This window comes from Otolemur garnettii, unplaced genomic scaffold (assembly GCF_000181295.1).
Source record: "Otolemur garnettii isolate 467f Iridium unplaced genomic scaffold, OtoGar3 scaffold00001, whole genome shotgun sequence".
Lineage (NCBI taxonomy): Eukaryota > Metazoa > Chordata > Mammalia > Primates > Galagidae > Otolemur > Otolemur garnettii.
The window spans coordinates 28,865,267-28,889,879 of NW_003852396.1; the positions used below are offsets into that span (position 1 = coordinate 28,865,267).

General features: G+C 41.6%; 1 protein-coding gene and 1 pseudogene across 1 annotated transcript in view; one reads left to right on the forward strand and one right to left on the reverse strand.

The window, feature by feature from the left end:
- FAM168A (family with sequence similarity 168 member A) overlaps positions 1–24,613 on the forward strand; it is a 209,902-nt gene that overhangs the window by 122,855 nt on the left and 62,434 nt on the right. Inside the window, exon 2 of the mRNA XM_003780915.2 lies at positions 11,666–11,753. Within this exon, the coding sequence (XP_003780963.1) occupies positions 11,684–11,753 (70 nt within the window). The 5' untranslated portion in view covers positions 11,666–11,683. The remainder of the gene's footprint in view (positions 1–11,665; positions 11,754–24,613) is intronic.
- On the reverse strand, positions 15,480–16,510 carry LOC100965651 (annotated as a pseudogene).

Genomic DNA, 24,613 nt, shown 5'->3' on the forward strand with positions numbered 1-24,613 from the left:
GCATCACAGCTCACAGTAACCTCCAACTCCTGGGCTCAAGCGAGTCTCCTGCCTCCACCTCCCAAGTAGCTGGGATTACAGGCACCCGCCACAATGCCCGACTATTTTTTGGTTGCAGCTGTCACTGTTGTTTGGCGGGCCCGGGCTGGATTCGAACCCACCAACTCAGGTGTACGTGGCTGGTGCCTTAGCTGCTTGAGCCACAGGTGCCAAGCCTGGAATTTCTTTTTTTAACTTTACTATGATGTATCCAGGTGTAGATCTTTTTTGTGTTTATCTAACTTGTAGTTCATTGTTTTCCTTGTATGTATAGTTTAATGTTTGTTTTCCTTATTTTAATCAAATTTGGAGAGTTTGGGGCCATTATATCTTCAGTTTTTTTCCTTACTTCTCTATCTAGGACTTCGCATTTTTCTTTATTTGATAGTTCCCATAGGTCTCTGGGAATGTATATTTCTCCATTTTTTTTTCTTTTATTTTTCAAATTATTTAAGCAATCGATCTTCAAGTTCAGTGATTATTATTTCTGTCAGCTTGGATTTGCTATTGAGCCCCTCTTGAATGATTCATTTCGCAATACAGTTTCCATTTGGTTCTTCTTATTTTTATAATTTCATTCTTTTGATATTTTCTATTTGATGAGTCATTATCATATGTAACTTTAATTCTTTAAATATGGTTTTCTTTAGTTCTTTTAACATTTATAATAGCTACTTTGAAGTAAATATTTGCTGATTACAACATCTGGGCCCCTTCAGACACAGAATCCATTGTTTTCTTCTTCTCATAAATGGAACATACTGCATTTGTGTGTGTGTGTATTTCATTATTTCTTTGTTGTTGAAACTACATATTTTAAGCTGGGCATGGTGGCTCACGCTTGTAATCCTAGCACTCTGGGAGGCTGGGGTGGGTGGATTACTTGAGCTCAGGAGTTCAAGACCAGCCTGAGCAAGAGCAAGACCCTGTCTCTACTAAAAACAGAAAAACTAGCCAGGCATTGTGGTGGGTGCCGGTAGTCCTAGCTACTTGGGAGACTGAAGCAAGAGGTAGCTTGAGCCCAGGAGTCTGAGGTTGCTGTGAACTATGATGCTATGGTACTCTACCACCAACTACATATTTTAGATAATATATTGTAGCAACTCTTAAGTCAGATTTCCCCCCACTAGGAGGGGTTATTGTTGCTGAGATTTTATGTTTAGTAACTTGCTTAGACTCTTCCGTAGAATATCTCCTTGCTCTTTGTGTAGCTGATGTCTGTGGTGTATTTTTTAATTCTTGTTTTAATTTTTAAATTTGGCCTCCTAAAGATCACCTGGGTTGTTATAAATTAGTGGTCCCCTGGTATTTAGTGAGGGGTTGTGCTTAAACATTATGTCAGGAAGACTTCTACCCTTTGCTGATGAATCTGTTTGTGTTTTGAAGAATGCATTCAAAGTTCAGGCAATTTACAATTCTGCTCTAGATTTGAGTTTGATATGTTTAAGGCTTTATAGTCACCCAGGGTCAGTAGATAGGAGGACCCTCTGGAGTTTTTCCTTAGCAAGTGTGAAGCCTTATAGGCCACTAGGGAATCTCATGAAAGCTTATCAAGACCCATGGTTGTTTTGTTCCCTAGAACTCCCTTTTAAATTTGTAGCTTATCTGCAGGTCTGTTGCCTGCCCCAAATAGTACTGTGACCTCAGAAGAGCTATAGTAGTGGCCATCCTGGATTGTTTGCTATTGTTCCCAGATTGTCCCACTGTTGTTTTTCACAATGACTCTGGGCATGAGATTTTCTATGCTCAGCTTCAAACTGAATCATCCCACTCTGGTAGCAGTAGTCCTTTTTCCCTGTCTATCCTGTCCTAGTAGAATTAACCCCAGGGAGTTGGGGTTTGGGGAATAGGGGCAGGCCCAGGCTACAATGCCATGGACTCTCAGTTCTTAATATGGTTTCGTAATTTTTTTTTTTTTTTAGACGGAGCCTCAAGCTATCCCCCTGGGTAGAGTGCCATGGCATCACAGCTCACAGCAACCTCCAACTCCTGGGCTCAAGCGGGTCTCCCGCCTCAGCCTCCCAAGTAGCTGGGACCACAGGCGCCCGCCACAACGCCCGGCTATTTTTTGGTTGCAGCCATTATTGTTGTTTGGCGGGTCCGGGCTGGGGATTCGAACCCGCCACCTTAGGTGTATGTGGCTGGCGCCTTAGCCGCTTGAGCCACAGGTGCCGAGCCTGTAGTTTTTCTTGAATAAATATTTCTCACCTTGATGTTAACTGTTGTCAATTCTCAAAGACATGAAATGGTTGGTTTTGACCCTTTCATCCAGTTTTATTTTTGCTTTTTTAGAAGATGGTTTGCCAAGCACTTTGGTTGTTCCAGGAGTTCGGTCTTCTGTTAATCTCGAGATTTTTATTTTATTTATTTATTTATTTGAGACAGAGTCTCACTGTGTCACTCTGGGTAGAGTGCTGTGATATCATAGTTCATAGCAACCTCAAACTCTTGGGCTTAAGCAATTCTCTTGCCTCAGTCTCCTAAGTAGCTGGGATTATAGGCACCCACTACAACGCCTGGCTATTTTTTTTTTTTTTTTGGTTGCACTTGTCATTATTGTTTAGTAGGCCCGGGCTGGTCTCAAACCCACCAGCCTTGGTGTATATGGCCGGCACCCTACTCACTGAGCTACTGGCACCAAGCCGAGATTTTTATTTTTATGTAATTGGTAAAATTCCCAGCTATACAATAACCTCTTTTGAGCAGACCCTGTCTTTCTCCCTTCCCTACAGTGTCTATCTCAGAAGGCATTAAACTCTTAGGCTTTAATTTTTTTATCTATCAAATGAAATTAATAATCTTTTAAATTGCTTACCTCAAAGGATCAAATGAGATAATGATTAAAATCTTATTATAAACTATAAAGCACTATGTAAATGGAAAAATGTTTAAATTCCAAAGTAGCTTGCAAATAAACACTGTGCAAATGGTACTTCCAAATATTTATTTTTAATCTGTGGGCTTTTTTTTTTTTGAGACAGAGTCTCACTATGTTGCCCTAGTTAGAGTGCTGTGGCGTCACAGCTCACAGCAACCTCATACTCTGGGGCTTAAGTGACTCTCTTGCCTCAGCTTCCTGAGTAGTTGGGACTGTAGGTGCCCACCACAACACCCGGTTATTTTTTGTTGTTGTTGTAGTTGTCACTGTTGTTCAGCTGGCCCAGGCTGAACCCTCCAGCCTCCGCTGGCGCTGTAACCACTGTGCTATAGGTGCCAAGCCAGTCTGTGGGCTTTTTTTCCTGTCATTTTATGGTCATAGATTTTGTTGCTATTTTGTTTTGTTTTGTTTTGTTTTTTTGAGACAGAGCCTCAAGCTGTCCCCCTGGGTAGAGTGCCGTGGCATCAAAGCTCACAGCAACCTCCAACTCCTGGCCTCAAGTGAGTCTCCTGCCTCAGCCTCCCAAGTAGCTGGGACCACAGGCACCCGCCACAACACACAGCTATTTTTTGGTTGCAGCTGTCATTGTTGTTTGGCAGGCCCAGCCTGGATTCAAACCTGCTACCTTAGGTGTATGTGGCTGGCGCCTTAGCCACTTGAGCCACAGGCGCCAAGCCTTGTTGCTATTTTCTAAAGAAATGGTGTTTTGAGAGCAGCCAGCAAGCCATTAGCAAGACAGCAGGTAAAAGTCTGGAAGCGAAAACTAGCTTCCCTAGGAAGGAAGTCAATAGCACCTGTGTTTTCTCTGATACACTTTGTGCCACTGCTAGGGTCACCATTGCTTATTTTGCCCAAGATGAGCCTCCCGTTTCTCTGGGCATTGGAAGTCGATGCTGGAGAGATGTGGACCCATTGGAATATGGCAAGAAATGCCAAGCACCTTGAAGATTTTTTCAGTTTTCTTTTGGAGAAGCATAAAGGATGGTTCATTGTTTATTCAACTACTATTTAATATCTGTTGTGTACTGAGTAGTATTATGCACACTGAGGATACAAGACAAACAGAATCCTTAGTCTCACAAAACTTACTTTAATGGGGGAGAGAATAAAAAAAAAGATAACAGTATTGGGAAGTGGGGCCTTTAAGAGGTGATTAGGCCATAAGGGACTTTTCCCTGTGGGTGGGCTCAATGCCTTTGTAGAAAGGATACAGTGGATACAGTGGCATGAGCCTGTAATCCCATCTGTCTGGGAGGCTGAGGCAGGAGATTATTTGAGCACAGGAGTTCAAGGCTGTGGTGCACAATGATAGCACCTCTGAATAGCTACTGCACTCCAGCCTGGGCAATATACCCATACTCTGTCTCTAAAAAAGATACATATTTAAAAGGCTTTTAAGAGTAAGTTCTTTCTCTTGCTATTCCACCTTCTGCCATAGGATAATGAGGCAGGAAGGCCCGTGCCAAATGCTGGCCCCTTGATCTTGGACTTTCCAGCTTCCAGAACTGTGAGAAATAAATTTCTGTTCATTATAAATGACCCAGCCTTGGCTACTCTGTTATAGCAGCATGAAATGAACTAAGACAGGTATTAAAAGAGAAAGCAAAGCTAAATGAGAAGACAGAGAATAGCAGCCTATGGAAGAGCTTCTTTAAACAGGCTAGTTAAGGAAGGCATTTCTGATAACGTGACATTTGAGTAGAGATGTGAAAGAAGTGAGGGAGCGTGTCATTTTTGATAATCTATGAGAAGGGTATTCCAGGTGTGAAAAAGAGCAAGTGCAAAGACCCTGAGGCACAAGCATACATGACATACTTAGGAAATAATGAGGTCATTGTGATTGAAGTGGAGAAAACAAGGGAATAAGGTTGGAAATTGTTAGCAGCACCTGTACCTCAATTGGCACGGTGCCAGCCACATACACCGAGGGTGACAGGTTCAAACTTGGCCAGCTAAAACAACCATGACAACTGCAACAACAACAAAATAGCTGAGCATTGTAGCTACTTGGGAGGCTGAGGCAAGAGAACCACTTAAGCCCAAGAGTTTGAGGTTGCTGTGAGCTGTGACACTATAGCACTCTATCCAGGGCGACAGCTTGAGACTTTCTCTCAAAAAAAAAAAGAAAAAGAAAAAGGTCAGAAATTGTAACTGGAAAGATAGGCATGCAAAGCCAGATCATAAAAAGCCTCGTAGGCTTTTATAAGAACTTTGAATTTTATTCTGAATGAGATGAGAAGCCACTGCAGTGTTGTATTTACTGGCACAAGAAGTGTAAACTTACTGCAGTTCATTCCCAGGGAGCCAAGGCACCTCCATACTTGCCTGTGGAGAAATAGGTAGGCAGGACCTGCACATTTGGTATCCCTAGATTTGTCTTTCAAAGTGAAATTAGGTTACATGAGGCTGGGCGTGGTGGCTCACTCCTGTAATCCTAGCACTCAGGAAAGCCGAAGTGGGTGGATTGCCTGAGTTCAGGAGTTTAAGCCCAGCCTGAGCAAGAGCAGGTCTCCGTCTCTACTAAAAATAGAAAAAAACTAGCCGTGCATTGTGGCAGAAATTTGTAGTCCCAGCCACTTGGAAGACTGAGGCAAGAGGATTGCTTCAGTCTAAGAGTTCGAGGTTGGGCTCGGCGCCTGTGGCTCAAGCAGCTAAGGCGCCAGCCACATACACCTAAGGTGGTGGGTTCGAATCCCCAGCCTGGGCCCGCCAAACAACAATGATGGCTGCAACCAAAAAATGGCCAGGCATTGTGGCGGGCGCCTGTGGTCCCAGCTACTTGGGAGGCTGAGGCAGGAGACTCGCTTGAGCCCAGGAGTTGGAGGTTGCTGTGAGCTGTGATGCCACGGCACTCTACCCAGGGGGATAGTTTGAGGCTCCGTCTCAAAAAGAAAAAAAAAAAGAGTTCGAGGTTGTAAGCTGTGACACCACAGCACTCTACCCAGGGAGACAGAGTGAGACTCTGTGTTTAAAAAAAAAAAGACATGTCGCATGGGTAGCATATGGCAGCTAAGATTCTAGGCAGCTCACAAGAATAGAAATCAGACAGGGTGTTAACTCTTGTGTAACTGCTTGTGTGTGTCCAGCAGGGACTCAGCAGCTGCCAGGTACTGTGGTAGATGTGAACTGCCTCCATGTGGGCTCTATTAGGGTCCAAGCAGAGCACTTGGGCCCCTGTGCCCTGAAGGAGGATTCAACTCCTGCTGTTCCAGAGGAGAATCTAGTGCTGGGCTAGGAGACTGGGACACTCATCCAGTACAATGGAAGAAGCTTGGGACTTTGGAATCAGACAGATCTGGGTTTGAAATCAACTTTTTCTTTGTAGTTATGAGATCTTGGGCTTATCACTTCATTTCTTTAGGCTTAAGTTTACTTATCTGGGATGCAATAAAAATAAGACTTACAGGGACTTGATAAGTCCCTAGCATAGTACCTGTCACATAGTAAGTGTTCAATAAATGATAGCTGCTGCTAGTAGTGGTAGTATTTATAATAGTGCTAATAGTTAACTATTACAGAGTATTTATTGTGTATCAAGTGTTTTTCTAAGCAGAGCTCTTAGGCATCTCCAATTTCAGTCCAAATCCAAATTCATGTTCTTTGCCCCAAACCTGCTCCTTACTCATAGTTCTTATTCCAGTAAATGGCATTTTTATTGTTCCAGTTTCTCAAACCTTGGAGTCATCCTTGATATCTTTCTTCCTCTCATACCCAATTTCAGTCCATTAGTAATTTCTCTCAGCTTGGTCTTTAAAATGTATCTACCACCACCAGTCCTAGTACCACCCTAGTTCACCTACCGTTACCTTTCATGTGGACTTATTTCTATGACCTCCTGACTGATTGCCCTACTTCTCTTGCTTTCCTGCTGTCTGATCTCAGTATAACTTGGGTCAGAGTAATGCTCTTCAAATGAAATGAAGTCATGTCACTTTTTTTTTTTTCAGACAGAGTCTCACTATGTTGCCTTCGGTACAGTGCTATGGTGTCACAGCTCACAGCAACCTCCAATTACTGGGCTTAGGCAATTCTCTTGCCTCAGCTTCCCTAGTAGCTGGGACTACAGACACACACCATAACGCCTGGGCCAGGTTTGAACCCACCACCCTCAGTATATGGGCTAGCACCCTACCCACTGAGCCACAGGTAGTGCCCCTCTTCTTTTTGCTCAAAACATTCTAGTGGCTCCCCATCTCATTTAGAAATGTAGCAAAGTCCTATATGTAGTGTTAAAAGGCCCTCCATGATTTGATCTCTATTGCCTGTCAGCTAAAGTGGCCTACAGGCTATTTCTCAGATGCGCTTCTATTTCATGGCATTTGCATTTGCTGTTTCCTTTATATGGACAAAGTCCTCTCAGAGACCTGCATAGTTTGAGCCTTCAACTTGTTCAGGTCTTTTCTCAGATGTCAATGATACTTTCTATGACCATCTTATTTAAAATTATAACCCTACCCTTGGCACTGCCTACTGACCCTCAGTGGATTTCTTTATAGCATTAATTGCCATCTGATGTACAATAGATTTCTTTATTTTTATTCTTTTATTTATTTATTTATTTATTTGCAGTTTTTGGCCGGGGCTGGGTTTGAACCCGCCACCTCTGGCATATGGGGCCAGTGCCCTACTCCTTTGAGCCACAGGTGCCACCCAATAGATTTCATTTTTTAAAAAGTCTGTCTTTTTTCACCCTTCCCAACTAGACTGCAAGCAGGAATTTTTGTTGTTCTTGTTCATTCCTGTATCTCAATTCTTTTATCAAGTTTATGTGAAAGAAATGGCATTTAGGAAAGAAAATCTAAGACATGGTTTTCTAACTGGATTACAAAGTCTCCTAGAGAATTTAAATATATGGATTCCTGAGTACAGTCCCAGGAGAGCATAAAGGATCTTGTATACAACATCAAGGCGTCCAGATTTTATTCCCAAGGCTTTTAAAGAAGGGGGAGAGTATTGACTACAGTGGTATAGGAGAACTTTTTAGAGTGATGAAAATACTTTATATCTTGATTGTGGTGATGTTTGTATGCTGAATACATTTTTTTCTCTTTTCTTCTTTTACTTATTTTTCTTTAAGTGACAGGGTCTCAATCTGTCGCCTAGGCTGCATTATAGGCTGCATTGCAATGGCATAATCGTAGCTCATTGTAATCTCAAACTCCTAGCTTCAAGTGATCCTCCTGCCTCAGCCTCCTAAGTGGTTGGGACTATAGGCAAGCGTCATTAGCCTGGCTAATTTCTTTTATTGTTTGTAGAAATGGGGTCTTGATATGTAGCTCAGGCTGATCTCAAGGCCCTAGTGGTCCCTAGTGGTCTTCTGGGCCCTAGTGGTCCTCCCTTCTTGGGCTCTTGAGGTACTCGGATTATAGGCATGAGCCACTGTGTCTCACTAAATACATTTTTCATGGCCCATACAACTTTCTACCTAAAAGGGTAAATTTTACTGTACGTAAATTATAACTCAATAGACCTATCATTAAAAAACACATTGGGGCTGGGTATGATGGCTCAAGCCTGTAATCCCAACACTTTGGGAAGCCAAAGCAGGAGGATTACTTGAACCTCAGAGTTCAAGGCTACAATAAATTATAATTGTGCCACTTCATTCTAGCCTAGGTGACAGAGCGAGACCCTATCTTTTCCATTTTGAAGTTAGAAGAAACTGTTTCCGAAAGGTTGTGGTCTTACAGAAGGTATGTGTTAGTTCCAGGATTTGTCTCTGAAACTATTAACAGTATATAGAACCTGTTATAAAAGGTTGACCTTCTTAGAAACTAGAAACCCTGTTTTCCTTCAAGCAGCTTCCCAAAAGTGATTGTCATGTTACTACTCCAAATTTTGAACGCCTGGCAGATCTCATTTCTGTCAGTCATTAGTTGGGATAGGAATTGATACTGTTAAGTGCTGCCCTACCCGAAATCTCCTCTTGTAGAGGAGACTCTCACTTTGGAGCAGCAGGAGACAAGTTTCAAAGCTGATGAGTTTCTTTGATTATGAAAAGCAATTTTGTACTTGGTCCAATCAGTAACACAGAGTGTTTTCTCAGTAGGAGAGTGCTCAAATGTTTACAGGGCCAGTGGTGCTTCTTAGTGCTCATTTCAGTTCATTTTGTGCTGCTATTAACAGAATATCACACACTGGGCAGTTTATAATGAACAGAAATTTATCAGCTTATGGTTTTGGAGGCTCAGAAGTCTAATATTAATGTGCTAGCATCTGGTAAGTGTCTTCTTGCTGCATCATCCTATGGTGGAAGAGTGAAAGGGCAAATAGAGGGGAAGAGAGAACAGGAGGAGTCTGAACTTGCCCTTTTATAATAAACATCCTCTCAAGATAATGACATTAATCTGTTCATGAGGTCAGATTCCTTAAAGGTTCCACCTCTTACGATGGTTATTAAGTTTCCAACACATGCTTTTCGGGGGACATATTCAAACCATAGCAGTATTTTTTTTTTCAAAGACAGGATATAATTCTGTTGCCCTAGCTAGAGTGCAGTGGCATCATCATAACTCATTTTAACCTCCACTCCTGGGCTCCAGTGATCCTCCTACCTCAGCCTCCCGAGTAAGTGGAACTGATATGTGTCACCATGCTGGCTAATATTTCTATTTTTAGTAGAGATGGGGTCTTGCTGTTGCTCAGGCTGGTCTGGAACTCCTGGCCTCAAATGATCCTCCCACCTTGGCCTCCCAAAGTGTTAAGATTACAGGCATGAACCACCATGCCCAGCCCATGACAGCATTTTAACAGACTTCTTTACCCTGACTTACTAGCTAGAGAACTTGTTGGGTAGAAGAGAGATCACAGCAGGGAAAGTGTATAAGCAACCTTCTCTATTACTGTTGTCACATCATCCTGTATATCTTCATGTCACTTTCTTTTATAGAGTGTGATCTCTCTTAATTCTCTCAGTACCCTTTGAAGAGAATGTTTAGGGAGAGAGTATTACTTGAGTATACTTTTAGATAACTCTAGCTCTGGGAACACTTTTCTCCCTTAAGTTGAACTGAAATACAGGGGATGCCACTATACCCACATTTTAAAAGATCTTGTTGAAAGTCAAATCAAGGCTCAGTGCCTGTAGCTCAGTAGTTAGGGTGCTGGCCACGTACACCGGGATTGGCAGGTTCAACCTGGCCCAGGCATGCCATACAACAATGGCATCTACCAAAAAAAAAAAAATAGCTGTGCATTGTGGCAGGTACCTATAGTCCCAGCTACTTGGGAGATTGAGGCAAGAGAATCACTTAAGCCCAAGAGTTTGAGGTTGCTGTCAGCTTTGATGCACGGCACTCTACTGAGGGCAACATATTGAAACTCTGTCTCAAAAAGAAAGAAAGAAAGTAAAATCAACTATTCCCAAAGTGTACCAAGTGTAGGTAAAATGGATGTGTGTAACATGTCTAGGTACACTTGACTAGTAATGGTACCTTCAATTCAACTTGGAAAAGGAATACATAGATAACGTCACTTAAAACATGTATACATTTTTTCAGGCACCCTTTCTATATATACCTCTTTTAACTTTCATCTTTAAGTTGTTTTAGTTTTAGTTTGTAGTTTGAAGGTAGTTTTATCTAGCATGTTGCTTTAGTTTTCCAGGGCTGCACATTGCGTACATTTCAGGAAGTTCTAGCCTCTGAAATTGATCAGTGGCATTTCCCAATTTGCCTGTCTGATGACCCCAGCTTCTCCTTAGGAGCCTACCTTTCCTCCACCTCTCATTCCTAATTAATCACAGAGCAGTTGTTATCAAGCCGGCTGTTCACCTCCTGCCTTCAACATTTGACTTGTTTCCTATCCTGAAGTGCTACAGGAGAAGTTAATGACCTAAAAAATTACCCATCTGTCATGTGAACCTAGTTAAGAGGGAATTGTTTGATTTTTATGAAGTGTAAATAATATATTTGGAGACATGTTTTCAAATGTTTGTCAACCTATGTGTAAGAAATGGTTCCATAAACAAGATGGGATAAATTGGCTGGCTGATAGAGCTTAATGACAGATTTTCCATTAATCAGAATGGAGAATGTGCTTCATTAAGGTAATTAGCAGAACATGATACTTACTGCACACAAATTTCCAAGTTTATTTCTTTCCCTTGAATAAATTTGAAGAGCAATACTGGCGGTGTTTCATTGTTTGCATTTAGATGATCAATAGCAACAAATTCCTGTGGTTTTTTTTTTTTTTTTTAAAGCTGTTGGTAACTAGTATCTTGTCCTCTGCAGGTACAAGGGGCAGGTGAGATAATTGCTGCTGTTTCTTCCAGCAATCTATATGCTCATTACCAGGCACCCAGGTTCCATCAGGGAGTGAACTGATGCTGCTCTTAGACTAGCAACATCAGTTAACTAATAGAAAGGACCTCAGAGATTTTAAACTAATTCATTTTATATCAGAACACTGAAGTCCAGATAGCAGAAAATGACTTGGCCAGTGCCACACAGTATGCTAGTATGAGAGCTATCTGTGGGATAAAGGGACTAACATTAAACTGAGAACCAATGCCTGAGTTAACATTAGGCAAATTATATAACTTCTCTGCTATCCTGGATCTTCATCTGTAAAGTGGGGAAAATATTTAGCATAGGGCCAAATATAAATAAATGGGCTTTTTGTTTAGTCCTTTTTCTGCTATACCGTTATATACTTTTAAGCATAAACTGAAGATTACAGAGGAGAAGCTGATGTCTGAGAGAATGAACAATCTATAACCAATGCTGTTTCATTTTTTTTCTGTAGGATCCTCAGTCTTCCACAATGAACCCTGTTTACAGCCCCGTGCAGCCTGGGGCTCCTTATGGCAACCCTAAGAACATGGCTTACACGGGTGAGTGATGTGAGAATGGCTGTCATTTTGAGAAATGGTGGTTCAGGATTTTACCAAATAACTTGCCGATGACTTTTTGTGTATAAAACACCTAAAGAATACTTTAGGAGGTACATATTATACTTCCAAAAGTCCTAGCAAAGCTTAAGAACTTGGAAAAGATGTCTGGGGTATAGCAGAGTTGGAAATGACATTTTTGAAACTAAGGTTCATTGAATTTTTACCTAGTATGGAAGAAAGGAGGTAACAATTATTTATTGAGTATTTACCATGGGTCTGGTCTGTGCTGGGTGCTTTCACATACCTTATCTCACTTTAACCTTAAAGCAGTTCTGCACTGTGTAGCTTATCACCATTTCATACGTGAAAGAATCATAGAAGCCACAAAGCAAAACGAAATTAGATATTTGAAGCCAGGTCTGATGATTCTGAAAGTTAATCTTTTTGAACCACATACCAAGCCGTTTCCTACTTCTGCCTTTATATAAATTGTCATTTTGTGTGGAATGCCATTTCATCTGACAACTTCACCTTTTTCCTTAAGAACTCAACCCTGAACCCTGCTTTTCCAGAAACCATTCTCTGTCTTGACTTTAGGCAAGTTTTCTAGTGTCCCAGAGCCTGGGGGTTCTCATGTGTAAAATGAGGGCAGTCCTGTTATCTTAGTTCACAAGGCTGCTGTAAGAATTACATGAGCTAGTATAAGTCCCTCAGCAAATAATACGTGGCACAAAGTAAGTGCTTAATAACAGTTATTATTATTTACAAATAAATAAAAGCACATAGGATGTATGGCGATGGAAGTGAATGAGAAACTTATGTAAATTATCTCACATGGTGCTTAACACGTCATAAGCCTTCAAAAATATTGACAAGTATAAATCAAGGTAGAAGTAACAGTATAAATAAACACATAGAGGCAAGAAAAGGCCAATTCTTGACTATACAGAATGTAGGTAATACTTGAGTTTGATTGGAGTGAAGAGTGGAAAAGGGGATAAATGGGATAGGAGGTTTGAAAAGTGAATTAAAATTTTGGTGGTGGGATTGGAGGTAAGGGGATGGGAGAATTTTGCCCCAGAAGAGAGTCATTGGCAGTGGAGGGAAGATGCGGAATGTACCATTTTCTCTTCCTCCTGTACTTGGCTGTGTACTGCATAGCCTCCTGAGAGTAGAGGGATCTCAGAGACTCCATTAACTGGTTGTTTCCAAACTTTGTTTTTATAATAACACTAGGAAGAGAATCCTTGATTTGAGTTTTTAAAAATACAGAGAACTATTTTTATAAAACACACATTCATTTAAGGGGATCAGTGTGTTACCTTAAGCTTTGAAGAATGCATTTTTTTTTCAATTGCTATTATTTATAGCTGCTTATGGTTTTTTGTTTTTTTTTTTTGAGACAGAGCCTCAAGGTATCCCCCTGGGTAGAGTGCCTTGGCATCACAGCTCACAACAACCTCCAACTCCTGGGCTCAAGTGAGTCTCCTGCCTCAGCCTCCCAAGTAGCTGGGACCACAGGCACCCACCACAACGCCTGGCTATTTTTTGTTTGCAGCCGTCATTGTGGTTTTGGCGGGCCCGGCCTGGATTCGAACCCGCCACCTTAGGCGTATGTGGCTGGCACCTTAGCCACTTGAGCCACAGGCGCCAAGTCTGCTTATGTTTTTAAATCATGATTTTCTCAGTACTATGCAACTAAATCAGCACGCAGAAGTATATTGGGCCCTATCTCTCCTAAATGAGCAAATGAAAAAAACCCCAAAGGAGGGCAGCACCTGTGGCTCAGTGAGTAGGGTGCTGGCCCCATATACTAAGGGTGGTAGCTTCAAACCCTGCCCCAGCCAAATTGCAACAAAAAATAGCTGCATGTTGTGGCAGGCACCTATAGTCCCAGCTACTTGGGAGGCTGAGGCAAGAGAATCGCCTAAGCCCAAGAGCTGGATGTTTCTGTGAGCTGTGACACCACAGCACTCTACTGAGGGCGACAGAGTAAGACTGTGTCTCTAAGAAAAAAGAAAGAAAAAAGAAAAAACCCAAAGGAATCAAAGAGATAAAAATTATTTTAAAAATTTCAGCTCGGCGCTCATGGCACAATGGTTACAGCACCAGCCGCATATACCCGCTGGCAGGTTTGAAACTGGCCCAGGCCAGCTAAGGCAACAATGACAACTGCAACAAAAAATAACTAGGTATTGTGGTGGGCGCCTGTAGTCCCAGGTGTTTGGGAGGCTGAGGCAAGAGAATCGCTTAAGCCCAAGAATTTGAGGTTGCTCTGAGCTGTGATGCCATAGCACACTACTGAGGGCCACATAGTGAGACCCTGTCTCAAAAAAAAAAAAAATCATTTAAAAAGAAGAAATATATTGGAGGTTGAACCCAATTCAGCTGTAGTTATTATCTCTAACTTTCAGTTTCATGTTTGTGTTTATCACAATAGTTTCATTGTCCTTATTATTTAAAGTTAAAAATAAATATTTCTTGTTTGAACTTCTATTGTGTATTTATTCTAATAAAGTTAATTTCTAATAACAAAGACCCATGGAGCAGTAGTCCATACCTTACTATCTCAGAAACTTGTTGCTTTTCTTTTACTTTTCTTATCTTTTTTTTTTTTTTTGAGACGGAGCCTCAAGCTATCCCCCTGGGTAGAGTGCCATGGCATCACACTCACAGCAACCTCCAACTCCTGGGCTCAAGCGAGTCTCCTGCCTCAGCCTCCCAAGTAGCTGGGACTACAGGTGCCCGCCACAACGCCTGGCTATTTTTTGGTTGCAGCCATCATTGTTGTTTGGCGGGCCCGGGCTAGGGATTCGAACCCGCCACCTTAGGTGTATGTGGCTGGCTCCTTAGCCGCCTGAGCCACAGGCGCCAAGCCCTTTTTTGAGCTTTTTGCTTTTCACTTTCTCAGTTCAAGTTATTTCAGCACCCTGAGTTCTTTGCTAGAGGGGACTGAAGCTGCTTTAGCAGACAGAGCCCAGGGGAATCCTGCCTGGCTTTGGTTTCCTATTTGCAGTGATCTTGGCTGCTTTCATTCTCAATGAATTGCTAAACTGGAGAAGGAAGAGAACAGTTGCATATATCTATTGACTTGCACAAAGATTAGACAGTGTTATGTACTGAAAAGGGAACAGAACTTGTCTCTGTTAGGCATATAGTAAAACTTGGTAATATATTTTGATTGAATGAACAACCACCAAGTTTAAATACAGCTCTGTCAGAAAGTAGCTGGGTGACTTTGGACAACTTGCTCAACTTCCCTAAACCTAATTTCTTTGATAAACTAAAATATTATCTAGGAGGTGTCCAACTTTTTTGGCTTCTCTGTACATCAGAAGAAGAAGAGTTGTCTTGGGTCACACTTTACATACAAAAACACTAACAATAGTATAAGAGGGGGGAAAAAAGTATAATCTCCACCGTCACAAATAACAAAAAAATCCTCACATAATTTCCATGTGGCCCATGGGCTGCAGGTTAGATACCTCTTTACAGGGAGGGAGGATTTTTTTTTTTGTTTCTACTAATCACCAAGGACTATTACCAGCCTAGAACTGTGGAATTTTTTTTAGTATTTGAATTTAATTTTCTGGTGGACAAATTTACATATCTCCCTCACCCTTTTCTTTAAGTTAGTGTGACTTAATCTCCATAATAAACTACTTAAAGAAAACTTTGGGCAAGCATGGAATGAAATAGCCAAAGATAAAAAAATCGCTGCTGCTTTTAAATAGACACTTGAGTGATCCTATTCTGATGCAGCATCTCCAAGGCTGCATTGTGGTCCTCAGTTATGGCTCTCTTGTCCATGTTGCGCTGGATGATCTGTTTTGGAATGTCTAACTTGGACTTAAAGCTTAAGCAGCCTCAGGCCATCATAGTTAAAGAGCATTGGGCAGCAGTCATGGCAGCAGCTGCAACACTATTCTATAAGACAAATGATAACATTCAGGAGTGGCAGGAACTCTGTTTTCAGAGTTGAGACTTGTACACTTTTTGAGGCAACAGCAACAGTTACTATGCTGTCATGACTGATGTAGGCCAGGTGGCTCGCACTGGCAGAGAAGCTGACCCCATGGACCCAGTTGCCTGCGCCACTTCCCCAAACTCTTATATGAGCTGACCAAGAGGTGTCTTCCTACCCCAGGTCTGACCGGCTTTTCATCCACTTCTTTAATATAAGTGTAAAACACTGCATTTGAAGTCATATGATCCCGCTGCCAGCAAAACATTGTTGGGATACCAATCCAAGCTAAGGACTGTGGAGCAAATTGGCTTTTTAATGTGCTTGCTTACCCACCAGTCATTTTCAGACTCAAAGTAACAAAACAAAAATGAGTCGTGCTCCACTTCCACAGCAAATTTGTTCTCCAAGGGGGGACCACTTCACAAAAGTGGCTGTGCAATTAATTCTCAGGATCACCAGGATTGGCTTTCAGACACCATTTTTCTAATTATAGACATAGGCATTGCAGTATACCCTGCAAGTGCCAATGCAGTTGCTTTTGGGATCTAGTCAATACCTGTGACATGTCCCTTGTGCTCCTCGAGTTCATGAGCTCTCACCCACTGGCTCCCATTTTTCTTCCTTTCTTTTTCAGTTTTTGGGGCTGGGTTTGAACTGGCCACCTCCGGCATATAGGGCTGGCTGCCCTATTCCTTTGAGCCACAGGCGCCTCCCCCATTTTTCTTACAGATGTGAACTTCATGATTATTGTAGCTAAGAGCAATTTGGGTATGATCCCTGTTCCAGGCATGACAGGTGGTCAACTCTAGTAAAAACTGATGCAGGAGAAGTTCTCTTGTCCATGTTGTGGAAAAATTCCATGGTAGACATGTTGCACTGGAACTCTGGATTATTCTTACTGTTCCATGGTAGAACATGTTGCGCTGGAACTCTTAGATTATTCTTACTGTTCCGTGGTAGAACATGTTGCGCTGGAACTCTTAGATTATTCTTACTGTTTTCAAAGAATAGAAAGCTGGGAGAGGGGGAGGCTGAATGGTATCAGAGCAGAGAATTCATGGACTCTGGTCATTTGATGTGAACAGGCTCCACAGGTGTGAGCAGAGTACACAGCCCAGAGAAAGAGACTGACAGATCTAGAACTATGTGTAGGAAGCACCTGTGAGAAATACTTTGGCAATAAGGGATTGGGGAAGGGATTTAACATCATTGGCTCTCATTAGTGAGATGCATGAGAGCACAAAAGTATGTACGTCATTGGTTAGCAGTCTCAGCACCTGTGGCATAGGCAGCTAGAAGATTACTATTGCTTCAGGAGAAGTTAGCAGGGTGTTCGTTCTTTGGCTCCTCTTTTTTATTTATTTATTTATTTATTTATTTATTGAGACAGTGTCTCAAGCTGAGCTCATAGCAACCTCAAACTTTTGGGCTTAAGAGATTCTCTTGCCTCCACCTCCCAAGTAGCTGGGACTACAGGCACCTGCCACAATGCCTAGCTGTTTTTTTTGTTGCAGTTGTCATTGTTGTTTTAACAGGCCCGGGCAGGGTTTGAACCCGCCAGCCTCAGTGTATGGCTCCGCCTCTTGCTTGGAGAACACCTGATTGGCGCTCCCCTAATAAGACTGCTGCTGAGATGATCGCTCCTACTAATATTGACTATGACTTCTAAGGTGCTTCAGCACCTGAGACCTGAATGAGACCTACCCTGATTAAGCTGGTGCAGAGGTCCATGTCTAGACAATTGAATGGGCCAGGGCCAGGGCCGGAGACGTAGCATCCCGGCTCTGATGAAGCCCTGGGTCGGGGCCGCAGACATGGCATCGCAGGCCAACAACTATTTTTTTTTTTTTTTTTTGAGACAGAGCCTCAAGCTGTCCCCCTGGGTAGAGTACCGTGGCATTACAGCTCACAGCAACCTCCAACTCCTGGGCTCAAGCGAGTCTCCTGCCTCTGCCTCCCATGTAACTGGGACCACAGGCGCCCGCCACAATGCCCGGCTATTTTTTGGTTGCAGCCGTCATTGTTGTTTGGCGGGTCCAGGCTGGGGACTCGAACCCGCCACCTTAGGTGTACGTGGCTGGCGCCTTAGCCGGCTGAGCTATAGGCACCGAGCCCAACAACTATGTTTTAAGTTAATTTCCCTGCTGAAGATTCTAGAACCATACAGGTAGTATAAACTCTACACAAGTAGTATAAATTCAAACTTTACACAGAGAGCCATTTTCTTTTTTAACCCAAGCTTCTCTGTTGTATCTCTGTACTTTTGGGTTAATTAAAAAAAACTGACAAAAAGACTTCTTCTGAGGGTCCAGATTGATGTAGGGAAATTTGAGTGCCAGTTCTTGGCCTCTCTAAGGCTCACAGCCTATCTCCTACCCCTGTTGTCTATAAAAAGCAAGACTTCCTGATTTTTAGATTCCTTTTCAGTTTTGACCACCAGGGATTTATTTTTCATTCTTCAAATCTCAACTCTGCCTACAAGTAAAATATTTGTTATACTTTATCCAGCTTTTCTAGGTATTGTTCAATAGGCAGATTTTCATCTTTTATACTGATGAAAATGGAAAATCCAAGTGAAATAAGTTGAAAACAAATGCCAAATATCGTGTATTAGAGTAAACATTTGTTATTGTTAGTAATAGCGGTGGTTATATAAAAAGAATTACCATTTGGTAAGAGCATGCCAAGCCCTGTATGTTAATTATAATCTTATTAATTATAAACTGTATGGTACTCTGTCTCTATTACAGATAACAAAACTGTGGTAATTTAATTCAGGTAATGTGGTTGGCCTGTGTACATAAGAGTCTAAAGGATGAGGAAAGATTTGAACTCAGAAGAGAGCAGGATGTCTGGCTTTCAGCTTGGAACTTTGGTACTGTCAGCAACCAAAGAGTGAATTAAATATGGGTGATATTGAGAAAGGCAAGAAGATTTTTGTTCAGAAGTGTGCCTGGTGCCTACTGTGGAAAAAGGAGGCAAGCACACTACTGGGCCAAATCTCCATGGTCTCTTTGGGAGGAAGACAGGTCAGGCTGCTGGCTTCTCTTACACAGATGCCAATAAGAACAAAGGTATAACGTGGGGAGAGGATACACTGATGGAGTATTTGGAGAATCTCAAGAAGTACATCCCTGGAACAAAAATGATCTTCGCTGGCATTAAGAAGAAGGGAGAAAGGGCAGACTTGATAGCTTATCTCAAAAAAGCTACAAATGAGTAATAGTTGGCCATTGCTTATGTGTACCATAATTTGATTTGTCTCATTTCCAGAATTCAGATCATAAATGAGTGACAGAATATTTTGGTTGGACCGTCCCGGTTTAACTAAGACTGGCTTGTGGTTAAAATGAGTAAGATTGGTTTTTTGGATTTTGATAGTGATTCCAGTTCAGTAAGTGCTATCACTGTTTTCCATTTCTAAAGATATCTTCAGATTTAATAGTGATGTTTACCTTTTCACAAAGGTAGTAAATTGCCATCCCAAAGCCTATTGAAGACTGGTTTTATACTAAGATTTATATGACTGATTATGTCAATATAATTAAATACTGGGGAAATCCCCTCACTGTCTCATAATCGAGCAAGACTCACTGATGTTTTAACTGGTGTTCATTGGGCTGGAGAGAAGGTAGCAGTGTTTACTTTGTACTTTTCGTCTTTATTATGCCAATCTAATTTCCTTGGGTCAACTAAAATGCTGCCTTTTAGTTATCGAAAGGCATTTTAGTGTGGTTTATGTGTAATGTCAAATAAAGAATATTTAAAATTTCTCTTATTTTATAGACACTCTATAAGGTCGTGCTTTTAAAAGTCAAGAAATGGCAAATTAAACTTTTGAATTATTTACTACCTAAGTCAGACTAAGTTAGGGACAATCCCAATAATTTGGGATTGTCTTTCAACAACTCTTCAGAAACACGTAAAACTATATAACAACTGTATGTGTGTGATTGGTAATGGTGCTTTTGCCAACTCATTACGTGGATTAAAATAGAAGAGTTATACACAAATTTTAAATTTATGTGTGATCATAACATAATTAAAAATAAAAATCACAGATCAAAAAAAAAAGATTTGAACTCAGGTCTTTATGATTTTCAGAGCATATGTGCTTGTGTTGTAGCAAGCTAATCTGTCTTAGAATATGTGTTCTTTTCACTGTTCCCAGTGATAAACTAAGAGAGAAGGTTGTCTTTGCAGTTTTTAGTGCTAGAGAACCTTCCCTTTAAAGAGCTAAGAAGCCTCTTACTGACTAGCAGTTTAAGAGTAGGTTCAGTGGGGCAGAAGAGGAGGAGGTATAGTCATTTGTGGTATTGTCTGTTTCAGAAGCAATGGGATGGTGACCAGAGGGAACAGAGAAGTCAGAAACACTCCTGCTTTGAAATTATCTCCTAAGTCTTAAGATGGGAAATAAAATATAGCTTTGTAATACAATTTATTATAGTAAGTCACTATCTCCTAGCCACTTGATAGTCTTTTCTCTCTTTCTTCTTTTTAAAGCTACTTCACTGAGTACTTGCTGTATGCTAAAAACTGAGCCTAGTATTTTGCAGACAGTATCTATCTTTTCACTTGCAGTAATCCTATGACATGATTTTAACTAGCATCTTGCACATCCTGGAAAAGTGGATTTAGAGAATGTAATATGCCATATACAGTAGAACTTCTGTATTGGCCACCCAAGGGACTGTAACAAACTGGTCAACATATAGAAGTGGTTAATATAAGGAACTAGGCCTATTGTATTGAAACATATGTGTGGTGCATACCCAGTCCATGAAAATTAGGTCAACTTGAGGTGGTCAGTGTACACAGGTGGTCAACTATGGAGGTTCTACTGTTCTTTTATGAACTGAATATATTCCCCCCAAATTTTGTATATAAAAGCCCTAACCCTCAGTGGGATGGTAACTGGGGAGATGGAGCCATTGTAGGTTTAGATGAAGTCACAAGGGGAGGGCCTCATGGGATGAGATTAGAGGAAGAAACATTAGTGCTGTCTTGTGAATGCCACACCCCAACAAAAGATATGATGTTATAATGCAAAGCAATGAGTATACCTCTTTATTTTTTTTTTATTTTTATTTTTTATTTTTGAGACAGAGCCTCAAGCTATCCCCCTGAGTAGAGTGCTATGGCATCACAGCTCACAGCAACCTCCAACTCCTGGGCTCAAGTGAGTCTCCTGCCTCAGCCTCCCAAGTAGCTGGGACTACAGGCGCCCGCCACAATACCTGGCTATTTTTTGGTTGCAGCCATCATTGTTGTTTGGCAGGCCCAGGCTAGATTCGAACCCTCCACCTTAGGTGTATGTGGCTGGCGCCTTAGCCACTTGAACTTCACGCACTGAGATACCTCTTTTCTTTTATATGGGGACATAGCAAGAAGGCTGGTATCTGCAAGCCACGAAGAGAGTCCTTACTAAAACCTGACAGTGCTGACACCCTGATCTTAGACTTCCAGCCTCCAGAACTGTGAGAAATAAATGCATTTTGTACATTGAACACTGGAATACCCTTTACCTAGATTCACCATGACAGTGGGCATTTTTTAGACTGGGGCATTTCTTTTTTCATAGGGCTCATAAAGGTTTCTCTGATAGAAATTTGAAATATACTCTAACCTAAGTATTATTCTTTTTTCTTTCCTTTTTTCTAATTCTCTTTTCTTCAAATGTTCTAATGATATTACTATACAAGCATCACTTAGGGGGTCTGGTATATGTTCTGGAAAGAGGGCAGGTTTTGGAGACTTAACAAATCTGGGCTCCACTGATTAGCTGTGGGACCTTGGTTCACTTATTTAACCTTTTCTGAATTTCAGTTTTCTCAATTGTAAAATGAGATAATGACCTATACAGATGATTGCTTTGCAGATCAATGAAAACATTTGTAAAGCTTTTAGCTCTGTACCCCACTCACACTCCTCTGCTGGTCCATACCAATTCTGACTCCTGGGAATTTCCTGGTTTTAGTTGATAACCAACATAGATCCAAATGCCACAAATACTCCAACAAAAGATATGATGTAATAAAGCACAGCAGTGAGTATACCTCTATAAGGAAATAATATGATATACAGAGTTAGTGACTTACGTTATAGACCCCATTCTGCTACTTAAAGAACTATATGACATCAGATAGGTTGGCAAGTTTTCTGGGCTTCAGTGTATCATCTGTGGAAATAAATTTATGAAAAGGAATTAGAAATACCTTTTTCACAAGACAGCCAGGAATAATAAATGTAACAGTAGCCAGTCACTTTTGATGAAGTCTCCAAAACAAATTAGAAAAGAATTCTTTTTTTTTTTTTTGAAGTTTTTGGCCAGGGCTGGGTTTGAACCTGCCACCTCCGTCATATGGGGCCAGCGCCCTACCCCTTTGAGCCACAGGCACCGCCCCAGAAAAGAATTCTGAAATGTGAGAACAGATTAAACCCTTAAATTAACTCATCATTTTATAGGTGAAAAGATTGTTTTTTAGTACATATTGGAGTTGAATCTAGAACCTAGGTCTCCATATTCTAGGTCTGTGTATTCATTGTCTCTCTACCACAGAATAAAAAGCAATAGTTTCTCCCCTATGTCCTATCCTGGCCACTTCCCACTTCTCTGCTAGCCAATACCAATTCAGATGTTCTTTCTCTGACTCATGGTAATTTCCTGGTTTTGTTCAATATTAAACATAGGTCCAAATGCTACAGATCCTTCCACAAAAGATATGATCCTCAGGTTAAAAGGTTAGGAAATTGTCCCAGCACTCTGGGAGGCTGAGCTCAGGAGTTCGAGATCAGCCTGAGCAAGACCCCGTCTCTAAAAATAGCTGGGCATTGTGGCAGGTACCTGTAGTCCCAGTCTCTTCAGTGACCCAAGCCCTACCCAATTCACTCTCCTTCATAAGGATCATCTACTGGAGGTTTTAAGATTAGCTGACGTTTATACTTTGTTTATTCTTTGCAAAGAACTTTTATGGGTTTTTTCTTCCTTGTATTCTTTTTTTTTTTTTGAGATAGTGTCTCACTTTGATGCCCTGGGTAGAGTGCTATGGCATCATAGCTCACAGTAACCTCACATTCTTAGGCTCAAGTGATTCTCTTGCCTCAACCTCCCGAGTAGCTGGGACTACAAGTGCCCACCACAACGCCTGGTCTCACTTTAGCTGGTCTTGAACTCCTGAGTTCAGGTAATCCACTCACCTGGGCCTCCCAGAGTAAGATTATAGGATTACAGGCATGAGCCACCACTGTCAGGCTCCCTTGTGTGTTTTTGTTGCTGTTTTGAGACAGAGTCTCACAACGTCATCGTCGGTCACTCTTGGTAGAGTGCCATGGCGTCACAGCTACAGTAACCTCCTGGCTCCAGTGATTCTCTTGCCTCAGCCTCCCAAGTAGCTGGAACCACAGGTGCCTGCCACAACGCCCAGCCATTCTTTTGTTGCAGTTGGCATTGTTATTTAGCTGGCCCAGGCCAGGTTCGAACCCACCACCCTCAGTGTATGTGGCTGACACCATAACCACTGTGCTACGGGCACCGAGCCCCTTGTGTTTGTTTTTAATAACAACTCTAGGAGATAGCCCTTATTTTCCAGATGAAATGATGGGATCAGCTTCCTCAAGGTCACACTGTATAAAATAGTCCCAAGTAACCCCAGATTTTCTAAGTTACAAACTAAGCACTTTTACTGCTCTAGCCTGCATCATTGTATCGGGGACACCACAGTGATTAGGATCTCAGATAAGCCCGGGAAATGGATTCTGATTTCTGAAACCGCTCGAGCAAAACCTCCTTTAAAGTTCAAGCTGATAGCCTCTGGTCAGAAGAGACCTCTCAGGTCACTTAATTACTTTCTCACCTATAGTTGAAGAAGAGCCTCTAAAAAGAATTCTTATTATTCTCACTCTGGTTATGAATAATCTGCTTGTTGTTAAGTCCAGTAGACCCTTTTCAGCCTAATTTGGCACCTCTATATCATTTAACACCCCTAACCCTTCCCTTCTTGAAGCAAGCTTTCCTTGCTTTTTGTTGACTCCCTGAATTTTATTGACCATAATTTTTTTTGTTTGATAATTTCTGTTTGTTTTACCTTTCTTCTTCTCCAAATGTTCCTGAATCTGTTTCCTTTCAGGCTTTTCTTCCTCAGCTTACCCATTAAAGGTTGACACTGGCAGGGTGTTTTGCCTGTGATCCCAACACTTTGGGAGGCCAAGTGGGAGGATTTCTTGAGGCCAGGAGTTTATTACAACCAGCCTGAGTAACATACTGACCTGTCTCTACAATAAATAAAAATGTGACTGGGTATGGTGGTGTGTACCTGTAATTCTAGCTTTGGGAGACTGAGGCAGGAGATCCCTTGAGGACAGGAGTTTAAGGTTATAGTGAGCTATGATTGTGCCACTACATTCCAGCCTGGTTGGTGTGAGCAAGACTCCATCCCTTAAGAAAAAAAAAGTGGATGTTGCTTGAGTTTCTCTTCTTTCTTAACCTCAACTGCTATCTGTAGGCTGATGATTCATGAATCTAGCTCTGTGGCTAGGGAGCTCTTATGAGCTTCACACTAGTTTATGTAGCTGTCTTCTGGACATCTCTTCCATGAATGTCTTGTATTTTGCTCAGACTTACTATGTCTAAAACAGAGCTGATTATCCTATTTTTTCCTTGTAACCTATTTTTTTCTTTTATTGCTTTGTGAATGGTCTCACCATCCATTGCTCACAGCAACCTCAAACTCTTAGGCTCAAGTGATTCTCTTGCCTCAACCCCCCAAGGATGCATGCCATTTCCATTCTAGATGTAAGGCTTTGCTTATTTGCCGAATTAACTCTGGTACAAAGGAGGGTCCATTATCACTCTATATGGAGGAAGGGAGCCTATGAACACCTTGATGACCTGTGG